We start from the raw sequence: 20461 nt of genomic DNA, 5'->3' as shown, positions 1-20461 counted from the left end.
AGTGGCTTCGTAAGAAGCATTTCAAGGTCCTGGGTTGGCCTAGCCAGTCTCCAGATCTCAACCCCATAGAAAATCTTTGGAGGGAGTTGAAAGTCCGTGTTGCCCAGCGACAGCCCCAAAACATCACTGCTCTAGAGGAGATCTGCATGGAGGAATGGGCCAAAATACCAGCAACAGTGTGTGAAAACCTTGTGAAGACTTACAGAAAACGTTTGACCTGTGTCATTGCCAACAAAGGGTATATAACAAAGTATTGAGAAACTTTTGTCATTGACCAAATACTTATTTTCCACCATAGTTTGCAAATAAATTCATTAAAAATCCTACAATGTGATTTTCTGGATTTCATTTTCTCATTTTGTCTGTCATAGTTGACGTGTACCTATGATGAAAATTACAGGCCTCTCTCATCTTTTTAAGTGGGAGAACTTGCGCAATTGATGGCTGACTAAATACTTTTTTCCCCACTGTATGTACTCTTATCCTTAGTAGTCTTTCATTAGCCTAACTGTAATATTTCCCTGTAAAATCAATTGGGTCCATACTTGCGAACATAAAAAAAAGTGTTTGTTTAAGATTAAGCATCAACCAATTAAAATCGTTGATGTAGTTGCACGTGATCAAAGGCTACATGTTAGCTGTTCCCATGACATAACCTGGCATATTTAGCCCTATGCTAACCTCACTATATGGCCATGATTATATCCTGTTCAAATTCCATATTAGCCAATTAAAATCGTTGACGTAGTTGGACGTGATATTACACTTTTCCTTAACAGCAGTCAAACGGCACCATCTTCTAATCAGTTACTAAAACGCTCACCAATTTCTAACTGGACAATTAGCTCACCTGGTGAGGTTAGCATAGGGCTAACGTGCGCCAGGTTATCTGATGGGACCAGCTACAATGTAGCGTTCTATCACGTGACACTACATCAACGATTTTAATTGGCTGATGCTTAACCTTAACCTTGAACTGAAACTTTTATGAATGTTCGTAAGTATGGTCCTACGTATTTCTATTTCACATAATATAAACATGTAGCTATACATACAGATGAGAGGAGGCTGGTGGGAGGAGCTATAGGAGGATGGGCTCTTTGTAATGGCTGGAATGGAATAAATGGAACTGAGTCAAACACATCAAACATATGGAAACCACGTTTGACTCTGTTCTAATTATTCCATTCCAGCCATTACAATGAGCCCGTCCTCCTATAGCTCCTCCCACCAGCATCCACTGATACAGAAAGAAACAACTGAGTGTGGCAGAATATGGCCAAAATGCATAAAACTGTTAAACATTACATTCAGCGTCACCAGATTATATAAACCATTAAATTGTGTCTATAGTCTTCTGCAACCATACCGTCTGCACTAAAGTCCCTTTGTAGCAGACAACCATACCGTCTGCACTAAAGTCCCTTCGTAGCAGTTAAGTACCTTACTCTTATAGTTTCCCATTAAAATGGTCAAAAATAAGATTATTTTTTTTAGCATTTGAGCAAAAAATAATTTCCCAAGCAAGGATTTTGCTAGGACTATCTGGGAGTGGTCTGAGTGAGGGGCCTAATTGGAGTGGCCTAATAGGAGGGATATGTAACCTGAAAACTAGCTGTTATTTATTAATGGTTTATTAACTTATATATAAGCCAAAACTCCACCCATGCAAAACCTCTTGATTACAAGGTCCTGTGTACATTTTATTTTCAACCAGCAACTACAGTGGGGGAAAAAAGTATTTAGTCAGCCACCAATTGTGCAAGTTCTCCCACTTAAAAAGATGAGAGAGGCCTGTAATTTTCATCATAGGTACACGTCAACTATGACAGACAAAATGAGGAAAAAAATTACAGAAAATCACATTGTAGGATTTTTAATGAATTTATTTGCAAATTATGGTGGAAAATAAGTATTTGGTCAATAACAAAAGTTTCTCAATACTTTGTTATATACCCTTTGTTGGCAATGACACAGGTCAAACGTTTTCTGTAAGTCTTCACAAGGTTTTCACACACTGTTGCTGGTATTTTGGCCCATTCCTCCATGCAGATCTCCTCTAGAGCAGTGATGTTTTGGGGCTGTCGCTGGGCAACACGGACTTTCAACTCCCTCCAAAGATTTTCTATGGGGTTGAGATCTGGAGACTGGCTAGGCCACTCCAGGACCTTGAAATGCTTCTTACGAAGCCACTCCTTCGTTGCCCGGGCGGTGTGTTTGGGATCATTGTCATGCTGAAAGACCCAGCCGCGTTTCATCTTCAATGCCCTTGCTGATGGAAGGAGGTTTTCACTCAAAATCTCACGATACATGGCCCCATTCATTCTTTCCTTTACACGGATCAGTCGTCCTGGTCCCTTTGCAGAAAAACAGCCCCAAAGCATGATGTTTCCACCCCCATGCGTCACAGTAGGTATGGTGTTCTTTGGATGCAACTCAGTATTCTTTGTCCTCCAAACACGACGAGTTGAGTTTTTACCAAAAAGTTCTATTTTGGTTTCATCTGACCATATGACATTCTCCCAATCCTCTTCTGGATCATCCAAATGCACTCTAGCAAACTTCAGACGGGCCTGGACATGTACTGGCTTAAGCAGGGGGACACGTCTGGCACTGCAGGATTTGAGTCCCTGGCGGCGTAGTGTGTTACTGATGGTAGGCTTTGTTACTTTGGTCCCAGCTCTCTGCAGGTCATTCACTAGGTCCCCCCGTGTCGTTCTGGGATTTTTTGCTCACCGTTCTTGTGATCATTTTGACCCCACGGGGTGAGATCTTGCGTGGAGCCCCCAGATCGAGGGGAGATTATCAGTGGTCTTGTATGTCTTCCATTTCCTAATAATTGCTCCCACAGTTGATTTCTTCAAACCAAGCTGCTTACCTATTGCAGATTCAGTCTTCCCAGCCTGGTGCAGGTCTACAATTTTGTTTCTGGTGTCCTTTGACAGCTCTTTGGTCTTGGCCATAGTGGAGTTTGGAGTGTGACTGTTTGAGGTTGTGGACAGGTGTCTTTTATACTGATAACAAGTTCAAACAGGTGCCATTAATACAGATAACGAGTGGAGGACAGAGGAGCCTCTTAAAGAAGAAGTTACAGGTCTGTGAGAGCCAGAAATCTTGCTTGTTTGTAGGTGACCAAATACTTATTTTCCACCATAATTTGCAAATAAATTCATTAAAAATCCTACAATGTGATTTTCTGGATTTTTTTTCCTCAATTTGTCTGTCATAGTTGACGTGTACCTATGATGAAAATGACAGGCCTCTCTCATCTTTTTAAGTGGGAGAACTTGCACAATTGGTGGCTGACTAAATACTTTTTTCCCCCACTGTATCAGGTATAACACAGATCAATTTGTTTCACACTTTTACAGTGTCAATTTCATCAGCTGTTGTACAATAGAATACAAAACACAGGAAAAACATAATTTTGAGTGCACTGGGCCTTACACGTGATTACACCTTTGACGGAATTGTTACTGAGGAAATTATAACATATTGTTTTTATATACATGCTTTTACATACCTGTAGTAGTCGATAACCGGACACAAAAGTTACTGTGTTTGCAGTTCTGGCGCATTCTTTATTCTGAAGAATCTCGTGCGTGGCCAGATCTTCTTCCATCCCTACTACCGCTACAGAGTAACAGCGGTATCTATTGGATTTATGGTAGAACTACAGCTACAGCTTGAAGGAGATAAATACGAAATTGATTAGACAGCTTAACTTTAGGTTTAAAAAATATCAAAAGCGTGTCTCTTTTTCTAGTATCTAATTTTTCAACCATTGCAACTGCTTAATGCAGCTCTGGTGTAGTTATGGCAATACTCTTAATCACTCCTAAGAACACAGTTTTTCTTCATTTCAGATTTTTTTGTGGATAATACAATAAACATTAATGGTTCAAAGTTCACTCTTGTGTTTCTGCTTGCAGTTGTCAACCGGGAGGGAAAGGTACATTCAGAAATTTGAAATGGACAAAAAGTTGTCTGACAGGGGCTCCCTCATCATCTATCTTGACCAGGTATCTGTTTGTGACTGCATGCCACACTGGTATTGAAATGGATTTATTCTTCTCAGTGACATGTATACAATGACGTAACTTCATTTTATTATTCAACTTTCACTATATCTCCGGTATTCATTAAGGTATCTAATAAACTAGCAGACAAGGTGGCGTTCAGAATACACAAGGTACAAGATGTAGGTCTGCTTCAACCTGTTGGGGTCACCGTTTATGAATACTATGCTCAAGGTATGCTTTTTTGAGAGGGAATATGAACCAGACCTGGTTTAAATAGAATTCACATTTGTTTAAAATACTTAACCTGTGCTTGATTCAGCTTGTCTGGTGGAATGGAACCAATGGAATAGTCCCAAAAGTATAAACCCTGCCCATCTAGCATTCCAGGCAGGCTCAATCAAACACTCAAAGTATTTAAAAGAAAACAAATACTATTTGAACCCAGGTCTGATATATGCACACACACTCACATGTACCTCATAGACTACAATGCATTCACTAGAAATGCCAACACACAGAAGAAATAGTCTTGAATAGGGACTTTTGTCATTTTAGAGAACCGCTGTGTGAAGTTCTACCACCCAATGAAGAAGGATGGAACCCTGAAAAGGCTTTGTCAAGATGATGTGTGTCGTTGTGCTGAAGGTACCATGCCTCGGTTGCCAAATTGCTGCCAAAAAGTAGTTGCAGTTATAGGATGAGCTTACCCTACTCTGATCCTTTTACCATTGTCAACAATCCCTCCATCATCCATTCAAATATCATGTTCTATTTTCACATGGAATTATCACTTTGCCTGTACAATAATATGTTAATGTAGCCTGGGTACCAGTCTGTTTCTGCCATCAATCCACGCCAAACAATGACACAGAGTACAAGGAGTGGAATGTTTGTACAAAACAGGTTCTGAATTTCAGCCTAATGTTAATATACTGTATGCCAAAGTAATGCTGTTCTCACTATATAGATTGGCTGGTTACTTTGACATTTTCATACTCACACATGATCTTTCTTTCATAGAGAGCTGTAGCTACCAGAAGAAATTTGGAGACGTGAGTGAAGTGAAACTGTTGGACAAAGCCTGCGAAGCTGCTATGGATTATGGTAAGTCTCTAGTCTTTTGAGACAAACAATTGTGTTCAGTAGTATGGCACAGCGATGCAAAGTGCTTTGCAATGGAAAATGTGTGTTTTCTCCCTACTGGACATGACTCAGGTATTATTAAAGTGAACAAAATTATATGTTTACTTATTCATATGACTTTGTATTTTTCACAGTTTTCAAAGTCTCCTTGGTTAATGCAACACTGGAGTCCTACATCGATACATACCGCATGAAAATAGAAAGGATTATCAAAGAAGGTAGGATAAGTCCTTAATGTTTAGTCATGAGTTTCCACACGATAATCATTCATTGCTGGATTATATGGAGTAGGACTATGAATATCAACAGTGACTGTTGATATTTTGTTAACATTTTCAAATGCTCCTCTCACTTTAACGCAAATGTGTCATTCCACAAATAGAGTGCCTATTGAGTAGTGTAATTTGTCAAAAATATATTTTTTGAATTTTTCACCTAATTTTCACATTCTGTTCAACTTTTAAAAAATAACATGTTTCCCCATCTCAAGGTTTAATTAAGAAAAATAACTATAAAAGTAACAGGGTTGATCGTAACAGTGTTCACGATTTCATCTTGAATCAGCCATAACTTCCCTTGTGACAGGGCAAATGGAAGCTTGTTGTGTGCAACAGGGAGGGGCAATTTAAATCAAGCTTAATAAAAATATTTTACTTGTTTATCGATGGGTAACAGTGTTGACTTGTTATGTTCAACGTGCTCAGTTTTCCACCATTAAACACCAGAAAATGGCCAACTCACATGCTTTTACACTTTGATTTGACTATTAGACATTCTTTTGAAAAAATATTAGTTTTACCAGGTTAAAACGAGACTTCAGTTCACATTACAGGGTTGACCTTAAAACTGAGGGACAAATGTTAATGAATCACTAATCACATGAAATAAGTAAACATCTTCAGAAATGACTTTCCCAAAGCAACAAAATAAATAGGGCTTTACACTTATGGTGAAAACTTGTGAAAATCTTGGGGTGATGTGGGTTAAAATTGGACAAACATGATGTGGGACATGCCAAAATGGTGATTTTCAGAGAAAACAAATCACTTATTTGAATAAAAACACATTGCTATTGGAATTTTTAACATTGTTAAGTTAGAGCATAGATGTTTGTGATCCAACTGGTAAATTGAGTGTTTTATCAACATTTACACACATAATGTCTGAAGTACATAAAAGGCAATCTATTCATAGAGCGACCTAAATATTTCCTAGACGGTTTTGCACACACATGCAAATGTTTTTGTTTTTCCAGAAAGTTTAAAACCAAGTTCTTTAGAAATGAGATCAATGTTAATGTTCAATTTCTCTTTAGGCACTGACCATGTGTTGGACGGGGGAAAGCGTTTGTTCCTGGCCCACCCCTCCTGTAGAAATGCACTGGATCTGAAAGAAGGCCAGAGCTACCTGCTCATGGGAGACACTGCAGATCTTATCCAGAGTGGTGACAGGTAAGAAATGTCTCTCATCATTTCAGCACTTTGAGTCATTTAGAACCTTTTTACACTACGCTAGTTTCAAAACGGTTTTGAAGAGAAATCTTGCCCACAACTCATATTTTTGCGGTGTTAAAGAGTAACTTTCATGAAGAAAAAAACTATTAATCGAAAACCAGATGTTTTAGGCTCAGTTACAGTGGGGGAAAAAAGTATTTAGTCAGCCACCAATTGTGCAAGTTCTCCCACTTAAAAAGATGAGAGAGGCCTGTAATTTTCATCATAGGTACACGTCAACTATGACAGACAAATTGAGATTTTTTTCTCTCCAGAAAATCACATTGTAGGATTTTTTATGAATTTATTTTCAAATTATGGTGGAAAATAAGTATTTGGTCACCTACAAACAAGCAAGATTTCTGGCTCTCACAGACCTGTAACTTCTTCTTTGGCCCACTATGGCCAAGACCAAAGAGCTGTCAAAGGACACCAGAAACAAAATTGTAGACCTGCACCAGGCTGGGAAGACTGAATCTGCAATAGGTAAGCAGCTTGGTTTGAAGAAATCAACTGTGGGAGCAATTATTAGGAAATGGAAGACATACAAGACCACTGATAATCTCCCTCGATCTGGGGCTCCACGCAAGATCTCACCCCGTGGGGTCAAAATGATCACAAGAACGGTGAGCAAAAATCCCAGAACCACACGGGGGGACCTAGTGAATGACCTGCAGAGAGCTGGGACCAAAGTAACAAAGCCTACCATCAGTAACACACTACGCCGCCAGGGACTCAAATCCTGCAGTGCCAGACGTGTCCCCCTGCTTAAGCCAGTACATGTCCAGGCCCGTCTGAAATTTGCTAGAGTGCATTTGGATGATCCAGAAGAGGATTGGGAGAATGTCATATGGTCAGATTAAACCAAAATAGAACTTTTTGGTAAAAACTCAACTCGTCGTGTTTGGAGGACAAAGAATGCTGAGTTGCATCCAAAGAACACCATACCTACTGTGAAGCATGGGGGTGGAAACATCATGCTTTGGGGCTGTGTATCGTGAGATTTTGAGTGAAAACCTCCTTCCATCAGCAAGGGCATTGAAGATGAAACGTGGCTGGGTCTTTCAGCATGACAATGATCCCAAACACACCGCCCGGGCAACGAAGGAGTGGCTTCGTAAGAAGCATTTCAAGGTCCTGGAGTGGCCTAGCCAGTCTCCAGATCTCAACCCCATAGAAAATCTTTGGAGGGAGTTGAAAGTCCGTGTTGCCCAGCGACAGCCCCAAAACATCACTGCTCTAGAGGAGATCTGCATGGAGGAATGGGTCAAAATACCAGCAACAGTGTGTGAAAACCTTGTGAAGACTTACAGAAAACATTTGACCTGTGTCATTGCCAACAAAGGGTATATAACAAAGTATTGAGAAACTTTTGATATTGACCAAATACTTATTTTCCACCATAATTTGCAAATAAATTCATTAAAAATCCTACAATGTGATTTTCTGGATTTTTTTTTCTCATTTTGTCTGTCATAGTTGACGTGTACCTATGATGAAAATTACAGGCCTCTCTCATCTTTTTAAGTGGGAGAACTTGCACAATTGGTGGCTGACTAAATACTTTTTTCCCCCATTGTATCTGCAATATTAAAGCTGATCTACCCACACAAAAAAAAATAAAAAAAAAGAATAGATAAAAAAAAAAAAAATTAAGAATACAAAATAAACATCAAGCCAAATATGGAGTTGATTGTAATTGATTTCAGGTGATTTGGAGAAATAATTTTTTTACATGCTCACATGCCCCCATCACTTTCAATGTTTTTTTGCTAGCGGTGCCTAAATTTGTAGTGACTGTTTAAAGAAAACTGAACCATGGATTACAGTTTCTCCTGGCATATAGAATACTTTCATCTAACATCAAGTTGTAAAATCCTGAACTACTCCTTTAAGTAAAAGCTATAAATGAACCATTTCATTATTTGTAACTATATTTCCTCACACTACTAGACGGCACCCTGCTAAGAGCTATGTCTTTGTTTCTAGATTCGAGTATGTTTTGGGTGAGCGGACATGGCTTGAATACTGGCCCACAAGTGATGAGTGCAATAGCCGGGGTCCGATCAGGAGAAGATGTTTGGAAATCGAGGAATTTCTTAACGAAATGGAAAGCGTGGGATGTGTAAACTAGAGTGAACATGTGTTATTCTGTTGTTTTCATTTTTCACAGTACATTTTTTCCTTGCAAAATAATGTATTTGCACCAAATTTAGCCTATATTAGCACTACAGTTGTCAATCAAATGCTTTGTTAGTTATACTGGAAGATGCTTGCAAAGAAATCATGAATAAAGATGTTATACACATTTTCTGGGTTGACAGCAGTCTCAGTCCAGGGGTTAAACCAGGGTCATCCATGTCCCTACCTGTCCCATGTGGTCCTGTGTGGCTAAGTTGGTAAAGCAATTGACTTGCAACGTCTGGGCCCACCCATACGAAAATGTATGCATGCACCAGTTAAGAGTAAAGACATATATCCATGAAGGCCTGGCTGGTTGGTGTTGTAATGCCATGCAGTACTTTTTGAAAACCAACTTTTAAATAGATCCAAAAAACAAACTCTACCAGTAGGTGGCCCACTTCCACAGACGGACGAAATCACTTTGTGCTTAAAGCTGAGGTTATAACGAGTCTGCACACATTTTAATGGTGTCTCTTCGCTGCTCAGTGGACGTTTAGGAGAAAATGATGTCGTCAGTTATATGAAATGGTGCCAATATTATACTGTCACTAAGTATGATCATATTTATTTTACATTTATAAAGTGAAATCTTATAGTAAGTCATTTATAATTTGATTGTTGTTATATTTAGAAAGCATTAGTCCCACTTTTGTTGAATAGGAAAATCATACGATTTTTTATTATATGTGTACTATGTACTTGAGATTGTGTCCTCAAAAGTGTGTACACCTCAGCAATTTATAACAATTTTTACCAGAAAGATGAGTTCCAGACCTTCTAAAACTATGCAACATTACCAGTTATTGTTTATGGCCATCCCATGACAAATAATTACGTTTAGGTATGTCTATGTAGGCGGAAATCAACATTTTGCCCTATCATACAGTGCATTCGGAAAGTATTCAAACCTCTGGACTTTATCCATATTTTGTTATGTTACAGCCTTATTCTCAAATGGATTAAATCGTTTTTTTCCCCCACTCATCAATCTACACACAATACCCCATAATGACAAAGCAAAAACAGGTTTTAGAAATTTCTGCACATTTATAAAAATTTACATAAGTCTTCAGACCCTTTATTCAGTCCTTTGTTGAAGCACCTTTGGCAGAGATTACAGCTTCGAGACTTCTTGGATATGACGCTACAAGCTTGGCACACCTGTATTTGGGGAGTTTCTCCCATTCTTCTCTGCAGATCCTCTCATGCTCTTTCAGGTTGGAAGGGGAGGGTCGCTGCACAGCTATTTTCAGGTCACTCCAGAGATGTTCGATCCGGTTCAAGTCCGGGCTCTGGCTGGGCCACTCAAGGACATTCAGAGACTTGTCCCGAAGCCACTCCTGCGTTGTCTTGGCTGTGTGCTTAGGGTGGTTGTCCTGTTGGAAGGTGAACCTTCACCCCAGTCTGAGGTCCTGAGCGCTCTGGAGCAGGTTTTCATCAAGGATCTCTCTGTACTTTGCTCCGTTCATCTTTCCTTCCACCCTAACTAGTCTTCCAGTCCCTGCCGCTGAAAAACATCCCCACAGCATGATGCTTTCACCACTGTGCTTCACCGTAGGGATGGTACCAGGTTTCCTCCAGACGTGACGCTTGGCATTCAGACCAGAGAATCTTGTTTTCATGGTCTGGGAGTCCTTTTAGGTTCCTTTTGGCAAACTCCAAGCGGGCTGTCATGTGCTTTTACTGAGGAGTGGTTTCCGTCTGGCCACTCTACCATAAAGGCCTGATTGGTGGAGGGCTGCAGAGATGGTTGTCCTTCTGGAAGGTTCTCCCATCTCTACAGAGGAACTCTGGAGCTCTGTCAGAGTGACCATGGGGTTCTTGGTCACCTCCCTGAGTCTAAACTTCTTCCATTTATGAATGATGGACGCCACTGTGTTCTTGGGGACCTTAAATGCTGCAGAATTTTTTTGTACCCTTCCCCAGATCTGTGCCTCGACACAATCCTGTCTCGGAGCTCTACAGAAAATTCCTTCGACCTCATGGCTTGGTTTTTGCTCTGACATGCACTGTCAACTGTCTGACTTTATATAGACAGGTGTGTGCTTTTCCAAATCATGTCCAATCAATTGAATTTACCATAGGTGGACTCCAATCAAGTTGTAGAAACATCTCAAGGATGATCAATGGAAACAGGATGCACCTGAGCTCAATTTCGAGGTCTCATAGCAAAGGGTCTGAATACTTATGTAAATAAGGTATTTCCGTTTCTAAAAACCTGTTTTTGCTTTGTCACTATGGGGTATTGTGTGTGGATGGATGAGGATTTTTAAAAAAATCAATTTTAGGCTGTAACGTAACAAAATGTGGAAAATGTCAAGGGGTCTGAATACTTTCCGAATGCACTGTATAAGAGGATAACTGGCCAACTCAGTGGCCTCGTTGTTAGTGTCTCCTCTGAGATTGGAAGTTTAGGGGTTCAATCCCCTGTTGAGTCATACCAAAGACTTACAGTGGCTTGCGAAAGTATTCACCCCCCTTGGCATTTTTCCTATTTTGTTGCCTTACAACCTGGAATTAAAATTGATTTTTGGGGGCTTTGTATCATTTGATTTACACAACATGCCTACCACTTTGAAGATGCAAAATATTTTTTCTTGTGAAACAAACAAGAAATAAGACACAAAGACAGAAAACTTGTGTGTGCATAACTATTCACCCCCCCATGTCAATACTTTGTAGAGCCACCTTTTGCAGCAATTACATCTGCAAGTTTCTTGGGGTATGTCTCTATAAGCTTGGCACATCTAGCCACTGGAATTTTTACCCATTCTTCAAGGCAAAACTGCTCCAGCTCCGTCAAGTTGGATGGGTTCCACTGGTGTACAGCAATCTTGAAGTCATACCACAGATTCTCAATGGATTGAGGTCTGGGCTTTGACTAGGCCATTCCAAGACATTTAAATGTTTCCCCTTAAACCACTCGAGTGTTGCTTTAGCAGTATGCTTAGGGTCATTGTCCTGCTGGAAGGTGAACCTCCATCCCAGTCTCAAATCCCTGGAAGACTGAAACAGGTTTCCCTCAAGAATTTCCCTGTATTTAGCGCCATCCAACATTCCTTCAAATTCTGACCAGTTTCCCAGTCCCTGCCGATGAAAAACATCCCCACAGCATGATGCTGCCACCACCATGCTTCACTGTGGGGATGGTGTTCTCGGGGTGAGGAGAAGTGTTGGGTTTGTGCAAGACATAGCGTTTTCCTTGATGGCCAAAAAGCTAAATTTGAGTGTCATCTGATCAGAGTACCTTCTTCCATATGTTTGGGGAGTCTCCCACATGGCTTTTGGCGAACACCAAACGTGTTTGCTTATTTTTTTCTTTAAGCAATGGTTTTTTTCTGGCCACTCTTCCGTAAAGCCCAGCTCTGTGGAGTGTACGGCTTAAAGTGGTCCTATGGACAGATACTCCAATCTTCACTGTGGAGCTTTGCAGCTCCTTCAGGGTTATCTTTGGTGTCTTCGTTGACTCTCTGATTAATGCCTTGTCCGTGAGTTTTGGTGGGCGGCCCTCTCTTGGCAGGTTTGTTATGGTGCCATATTCTTTCCATTTTTTAATAATGGATTTAATGGTGCTCCGTGGGATGTTAAAAGTTTGGGATATTGTTTTTATAACCCAACCCTGATCTGTACTTCTCCACAACTTTGTCCCTGACCTGTTTGGAGAGCTTCTTGGTCTTCATGGTGTCGCTTGCTTGGTGGTGCCCCTTGCTTAGTTGTGTTGCAGACTCTGGGACCTTTCAGAACAGGTGTATATCTACTGAGATCATGTGACAGATCATGTGACACAGATTGCAGACAGGTGGACTTTATTTAACTAATTATGTGACTTCTGAAGGTAATTGGTTCACCAGACCTTATTTAGGGGCTTCATAGCAAAGGGGGTGAATACAAATGCACGCACCACTTTTCCGTTATTTATTCTTTTGAATTTTTTTAAACAAGTAATTTTTTTCATTTCACTTCACCAATTTGGACTATTTTGTGTATGTCCATTACATGAAATAAAAATAAAAATCAATTTCAATTACAGGTTGTAATGCAACAAAATAGGAAAAACACCAAGGGGGATGAATACTTTTGCAAGGCACTGTACAAAATGGGACCGATGCCTCTGCTTGGCACTCAGAATTAAGGAGCTGGATTGATGGTATAGCCCTTTGATAGACTAATGACGTGTGATTTCACAAACCTCAAACTGGTATTATAGTTACTGTATGCTTTAAAAAAATACAAATAGCTTTCTGATAACTAACATGTTACTGTACTAACAAGAAATAAGACACAATGTACACCAAACTTGTAAAAAAAAAAGTTTAATAGGACAGCTGTACAGAATGTAAATGTTCTTGTTTTTTCTCTGTCACCGCACAGCTGCACACACAGTACATGCATTAACCTTATGTAAAACTCCTATGGTGGGCTGTCAACCCTCTTATGGGGAGAATGAGGTCATCAAAAGGCGCTGGGCCAACTTCTCTCCAGGTGGGCTTGTGGCTACCAAACACCAACAACCTGGCGTTATGCCCAACAACCTGTACACCTTCACAGTAATAATCAGCTATAACTGGTCATCAAGAGCACCACTGGAAACCTGTACTTCAGATAATACGTCTATATTTCAGGTATTTATTTACAATACAAAAAAATAAAATGTTACTTTTTTTCAAATGTATCAGAAATCAGTAAAATAATTTGGGAGGTTTCTAATACACACCGTAACAGTAACAAGGTCAAAGGACTAGATGTGTAAGCGATAGGATAACAACTCCACCTAACCAACCAGAGAACTACAGTAGAGATCACCATCATATCTTTACAAACTACCCAATCCTCTCAGATCTGCCAGAGGGGAACTGAGCAGTAGAGGCCTAGCAATCTGAATGGATTTGGCCACAGAGTAACCCCCAGCCGGATGCAGCTTATCATTCTTCCTTTAAAGAGGAAGTTGGAAGGCACACGTGTCACAACCCCTTTGTGCAGTTAGCAGGAGAATCTACTGTTCTTTCTTCCGTCCTTACAAGTTCCTCTCCACACAGCTTCCGTCCACCACGTCTGGACACCGGCACGTGAAGCCGCCGCGGCGAGGTAGACAAAGGTGTGAACAGCCTCCGTTGTTCGAGCAGTAGTTATATGCTGCGGGAGACATTTGGATAACATTACCATCATTTACAGGAGTTTCTAGTCATTTGGCACAATTGTACTTTGAAATCAAATAAAATGTTTTTCATATGATCTGAATAAGAATAAGAGCAAACCCCACCAAAAGCAGTAGTAGGGATATTCAGTGCTATAACAACATACAGGCCCTCCTGTAGCTCAGTTGGTAGAGCATGGCGCTTGCAACGCCAGGGTTGTGGGATCGATTCCCATGGGGGGCCAGTATGAAAAATGTATACACTCACTAACTGTAAGTCGCTCTGGATAAGAGCGTCTGCTAAATGACTAAAATGTAAAATGTAATACACAGCTACATACACTTACACTAAAAAGTGTTTAATTGATAACATGGGACATTTCACACACCCAAAAAACATTCACTGTATGCTTTGGGAGGGATTCAGGCTCCCAGAGTACTTTGAAAAAGACAGTCAGGACAGATCTACGCTGTTCATATATCTAAAATTGGATCTGCGGTCTTGGTTCTGCAGTAACGTAAACCAGACTGAGGGATTCAATCAAATCAAATTGTATTTATCACATGACTTTACAGTGAAATGCTTGCTTACAAACCTTTCCCAACGATGCAGAGTTTTAAAAAATATAATCAAATATGAAATAGTAACTTACACAAGGAATTAAATAAAATACACAAGAATGGAGCTATATACAGGGAGTACCAGTGCCAGATCAATGTGCAGAGGTTTGAGGTAATTATGTACATGAAGGCAGGGTAAAGTGTCTAGGCATCCTGATAGATAATAATAAGAGTCAGATAAAGAACAGTAGCAGCAGCAAGTGTTGTGTCTGTTATGTGTATGTGTGCATATGTAGTGTTTGAATGTGTGGGAGTGACAGTGTAGTGTGTGTGGGTGTGTATATATAGTGCGTAGAGTCAGTGCAAATAGTTTGGGTACCATTAATTAACAATTTAGCTGAAGCGTTACAGAATGCAGTCTCCGCTAACGTGGGAACATTGCCTTTAAATTTCAATCACACTGTAACGCTGAACTTCCGCGATACGGATTAAATAGAGCCCTGAGAGAGTCTTTCACAGGGCTAAGTACAGTCCAATCAAACCATTTGTACCTCTACATTAGCTTTAATGTAAGGCAGGGACTGCTGTATGTTTAAACCTAAAACACCTTGAATCCAAATGAAAACAGACTGTCTTGATGAATGGTTAAAAGCAGTTGGCCGACGGTTGGCTGTCCTAAAGCCTTTGATCACACAACATCGGCTGTCATTTTCTGTTCATTTCCCGACAATTCTGCATGTTGAATGGCCACCGTTCGTCGACACTCAACAGGCGATCTACTGCACACAGCCGACTATCTATACTATAAGTACTTACTGTACTACTCATACTGTACACAAAATAAGAACAGCCCCCCATGGTGGATTGGACCAGACCAGATAAATCCAGCGGGAGCGCAGATGTACGAATATGGCAGGCGGTGCACATTCCACCAGACCCGAGTAATTGCATCCAGACAATGTGAGGATATATATGTAGGAAGGGGGGGTGGGGAAATCGGAGGTTGCTGAGTAAAGTGAATCTCTGCATAGCCAGCTGTAACATTACGATTATGAGACTCTCAGCTGTACCCTTGTACAGCTGTGTATTTAAAGCTATGTATCCAACTTCACTGATTCTGCTTCAGTGCTATATAACTAGTCTAGAACCACAACCATTAGAGTTGGGATCAATTCCCTGTCAATACAGGAATAGAATTGGACATACATTCAGAACACATAAGTATGTGTTTATTGTATAGACCTAGACCAGTGGTCACCAACCGGTCGATCTTCAAGGCATTCTTAGTCGATCACCAAACATTCTGTAGAAAAACCGAAGATAAATGCATAAAGGATTGCGGTCCCTTTGTTTTGTGTTGGCTGTTGGTGCACATGATTTAGAAGCCCTGCGCACCAGTTTGAACCATTTAATTTGTCTGAAAAGATCAACTCTGCCTACCCGGCGGACCAGGAGATCTTTGCCTAAATTGGATAGCTCAATTCACCGTGCCTACCTACAGCTTCCACAACCCCGGACACAGCAAAGGTTGATACTAGCCTATAAGAGATTTCATAACTTTTAAAACCATGTCTGAAACTGTTAAAGACTACAGAAAATCGCTGCTGTTTTTATGAGTGAGTTCATGTCTAAGTTTTATTCAGCACTGTCAACAGTTTTTATTCAACACTATTACAAAACATAAAATGCGTTTTTCTCTACTTCCACTCGCTTTGCAGCTGCAATGAATGAGTAGCCAAGTGTATCGATAGCCCTGCGTTTTTATTATTATTAGCAGCTTGTCGTGTCTATTTTAATATCGAATAATATTTCACTTTCTCTGGTCATGGGAACAAGATGAATTTGTGCCTGAGGTGACTCTAGTTTCGCCATCAGCTGGAAGACTGTGTCCCCGCTCTCTGGACAGCCTCACCGGAGGAAAGAAAAGAGAGAGCAGTGACCGTGAGAGGCAGACCCTCTGCTGCTCTCTCCCTCCCTCCACTGAGACTAATGCTGTGTTCAAAACAACTGGGAACTCGGAAATCTCAGACTTCCGACTTCAGTGCGTTCACGACAACTGGGAACTCTGAAAAAAACTAGATCCGACTGGGGAAAATTTGTTTTGATCCGTCATCCAACTCGGCATCATTCTAGAGCTCCGACTTTCCAACCTGATGTTCACTGACGTCATAATTTGACCTAGTTTTTTCCGAGTTCCCAGTTGTATTGAAAGCACTATGACCATCAGATGCAGGTACCTACCATCAGTCCAGTAAAATAAAAAAGCAAATTATTTCAATTTATGCTCAGCTGTGCCTCGCAAGTGCTACACCAACTGATCTATTTTGTTATCAAAGCTCGTGTTTTGAAATATAATATGGTCAGAGAAGAACAATATTGGCAGGCCAAGCATATAGCCAATATGCTTTGATAATGTATTAGGCCTACTGCACAAACCTCATTCCTACAGAACTGTTTTTATTAGGTTAATGTAAAAAAAATTAAGTCACGTTTTTTTTTTTTTATCTGAGCGGCAGATCTCGGCTTCCTTTTTGACTACAAAAGTGATCTTGACTCAGAAAAGGTTGGTGACCACTGACCTAGACAACGTCCCAAATGGCACCCTATTCCCTTTATAGTGTACTTATTTTGACCAGAGCCTATAGGGTGCCATTTGGGATGCAAACCAAGGCTATTGAGAGAACTAGGAAGTGTGAGGAGGCTTACCTTGTGGGCATTGAGTTGGGGTCGTGGCAATGCCATACACTCGCGAACGCTTCTGTGGCAGAAACTCGTCCGTCTCTCTGTCCGTTGTGCGGTCCACGGCTACCACCGCTTCCCTGGCAACAGAAAACGACATTATTAGAACATTCTCTAAACATTCGCTGGGACCCCCAGGACCACACACCAATGTTTGAGCCACGTCAAATAAACATTGGCATTAAACAAACTCACGTTTTTAAATAAATAGTACAGTTTCAAATGGCTACTACTATTCTTATGAAGGCTCTTACTCTATTGACTACCATGAAAAAATTAATTCTACATGAAAATAATCCTTTCTATCATTCATTGCCAAGGTTATTGATATATTTTCATGAATCTATTGAAAATGGGGCAATATACTGACCTGGTGTATACAAACCTGTGCATTTTAAGTAATGGGAAATGTATGCATGCTCATGAAATAGGTGTGTATGAATTAATTAATCAAATCAAATTGTATTAGTCACGTACACAGCTTACAACAGGTATGAAAGGTGCAGTGAAATGCTTATTGTTACACATCATGAAATATATTTAGGCACAAATTACAGACAGTAGCCGACAATTAGCTAATTAGAACTCAAATAATTGATCATGGAATGTATTTTAATATGATTTAAATATATAGGGATATGTAGCCTATAGTTCTAGGCCTACTGTATTTCTATTTTAATGCAGTCATCTCTGTTTTTATTTGAAGCATATTTTTATCCTTCGCTTGTTTGTAACAATTGCAAAGACATTGGCGACTTTGTATTTGTAGTCAACTTCGTTCTGCAGTTATCGTCAGTCACAGAGAGAAAGATAGGCCTAAACATCTTGATTCTATGTATATATAGCAGAGATTTTCTGTGTATAGTAGGAGAATCTACGGAAGGGCAAAAAAACGACGCACTTAGCTGTTCTACGAGTGGTCTGAGGCAGTCTGTAAATAACAAGCATTTTCAAGTGCAACTTAGTAACAATAGTTTTAGGAAACAGCTCGGAGATTTAACGATGCTCCTACGAAGGTTCAAACAATGAACTTATTAGCCTTAAGATGCTTTTAGGAAACCGTGCCCAGGTGATCATACCTTCTCCAGTCAGTGTAGTAAAGGTTCCTCCCATGGGATACGATGGCGAAAGGATACTGAATCCCCTCCACAATGGTCCTACGGTTCCTACCGTTGGGGTCCATACACTGTACCTTACGAGTACCTGGAAAGGTAAAAAAAAAACATGCAGGAGTCAAACCAACATCCCTGCTGCTAGCACCATGCTCCAACTATCTGAGTCATCTGAACTGCCTCAGTACAGTGGGATTTTCCCATGGATTGCTACATAGCATGTTTAGCTAACGATATCAATAGTGTTAGCATGTTTAGTGTAGTGTCTTTACCGGCATTGATAGGGTTAGCATGTTTAGCATAGCTTCTTACCAGCATCACTAGTGTTAGCATGTTTAGCATACCTTCATAACAACATCAATAGTGTAAGCACGTTTAGCATAGCTTTTTACAGATAGTGTTAGCATGTTTTATAACTTTTTACCAGCATCGATAGTGTTAGCATGTTTAGCGTAGCCTCTTACCAGCATCGGCCCAGCACAACTGCTGGCTCTCAGGGTCGTATGTCAGGCCGTTGGGCAACCCCAGGTCGTCCTTAACCAAGACTGTCCTGTCGGTTCCGTCCATGTTGGACATCTCGATTTTGGGCCCATCTCTGTTCCAGTCTGCCCAGTAGAGTCGTCTGGACAACAAGCCAGAGAAAACATGTTCCTGTCATGATGTTTAGAACCATATTTTTAAACCAACAGCTTTAAAATGAACACAGCACTGGGGATTTCGAAATCGTTCCAGGCCTTAGCGGTTAAGGACAATACATCTTCAGCACAAAGAACTAACTGCTTATTTAATCACAAATTTGCATCAAAGGAATCAAAGTCAGACATTGTCCAAAGACACTTACCCATAGGAGGGGTCAGCGACAATGGGCCGAGGGTTTACCAGGTCGGTGTCGAATAGGACACGGCGCTGGCTTCCGTCCAGTCTGGCCACCTCAATCCTGTCCTTCATGGAGTCCGTCCAGAACATTAGCCGGGCCAGGTGGTCGATAGCCAAACCCTCTGGGCTCTCCAGGTCTAAGGAAGAGAGAAGGAGGACATCATTACGCCTAGTTCAGACAGAAACTACTGATTTTCTATGGGGGTCATCAGGGATGGAACTTAAGGATTTTGGGCTCTGGCCAGCTGGGCTAGTAGACTGCAATTCCTACAAGCCCGGGTCCAAAATCTGTGGGATATTTAAGAAGACAAAATGTCACTAGCCAGCAAGCAGCAAGCTAGCGTTATTTCCATCCCTGGGGGTTATACACTACATTACCAAAAGTATGTGGACACCTGATCGTCGAACATCTCATTCCAAAATCATGGGCATTAATATGGTGTTTTTTTGGAACATTGCAGCGGGTACTTGCTTCCATTCAGCCACAAGAGCATTAGTGAGGTCGAGCACTGATGTTGGGCGATTAGGCCTGGCTCGCAGTCGGCATTCCAATTCATCCCAAAGGGGTTTGATGGGGTTGAGGTCAGGGCTCTGTGCAGGCCAGTCAAGTTCTTCCACACCGATCTCAACAAATAATTTCTGTATGGACCTTGCTTTCTGCATGGGAGCATTGTCATGCTGAAACAGGAAAGCGCCTCCCCCAAACTGTTGCCACAAAGTTGGAAGCACAGAATCGTCTACAATGTTATTGTATGCTGTAGCTTTAAGATTTCCCTTCACTGGAACTAAAGGGCCTAGCCCAAACCATGAAAAACAGCCCCAGACCATTAGTCCTCCTCCACCAAACTTTACAGTTGGCACTATGCATTCGGGAAGGTATTCGTCCGTCCGACTGCCAGATGGTGAAGTGTGATTCATCACTCCAGAGAACGCGTTTCCACTGCTCCAGAGTCCAATGGCGGCGAGCTTTACACAACTTCAGCCGACGCTTGGCATTGCGCATGGTGATCTTAGGCTTGTGTGCGGCTGGCTGCTTGGCCATGGAAACGCATTTCATGCAGTTCCCGATTAACAGTTATTGTGCTGATGTTGCTTCCAGAGGCAGTTTGGAACTCGGTAGTGAGTATTACGTGCTACGTGCTTCAGCACTCGGCGGACTCGTTCTGTGAGCTTGTGTGGCCTACCACTTCACAGCTG

At 41.0% G+C, this 20461-nt stretch overlaps 1 protein-coding gene and 1 pseudogene across 1 annotated transcript in view; one reads left to right on the top strand and one right to left on the bottom strand.

Moving 5' to 3' along the window:
- Window positions 1-8966, top strand: part of LOC121572671 — a 50724-nt pseudogene extending 41758 nt beyond the window's left edge.
- Window positions 8967-13143: 4177 nt separating this feature from the next.
- The window catches only part of LOC121572672 (nidogen-1-like), a 50516-nt gene continuing 43198 nt past the window's right edge, over window positions 13144-20461 (bottom strand). Inside the window, exons 16-20 of the mRNA XM_045212505.1 lie at window positions 19230-19401; window positions 18853-19010; window positions 18356-18479; window positions 17244-17356; window positions 13144-13975 (exon numbers count right to left, since the gene is read on the bottom strand). Coding sequence (XP_045068440.1) covers window positions 13857-13975; window positions 17244-17356; window positions 18356-18479; window positions 18853-19010; window positions 19230-19401 — 686 coding nt within the window. The 3' untranslated portion in view covers window positions 13144-13856. The remainder of the gene's footprint in view (window positions 13976-17243; window positions 17357-18355; window positions 18480-18852; window positions 19011-19229; window positions 19402-20461) is intronic.

This window comes from Coregonus clupeaformis, unplaced genomic scaffold, assembly GCF_020615455.1.
Source record: "Coregonus clupeaformis isolate EN_2021a unplaced genomic scaffold, ASM2061545v1 scaf0018, whole genome shotgun sequence".
NCBI lineage: Eukaryota > Metazoa > Chordata > Actinopteri > Salmoniformes > Salmonidae > Coregonus > Coregonus clupeaformis.
Note: the sequence above shows the minus strand (reverse complement) of the source record. Positions and strands in the feature narration are given on the sequence as shown.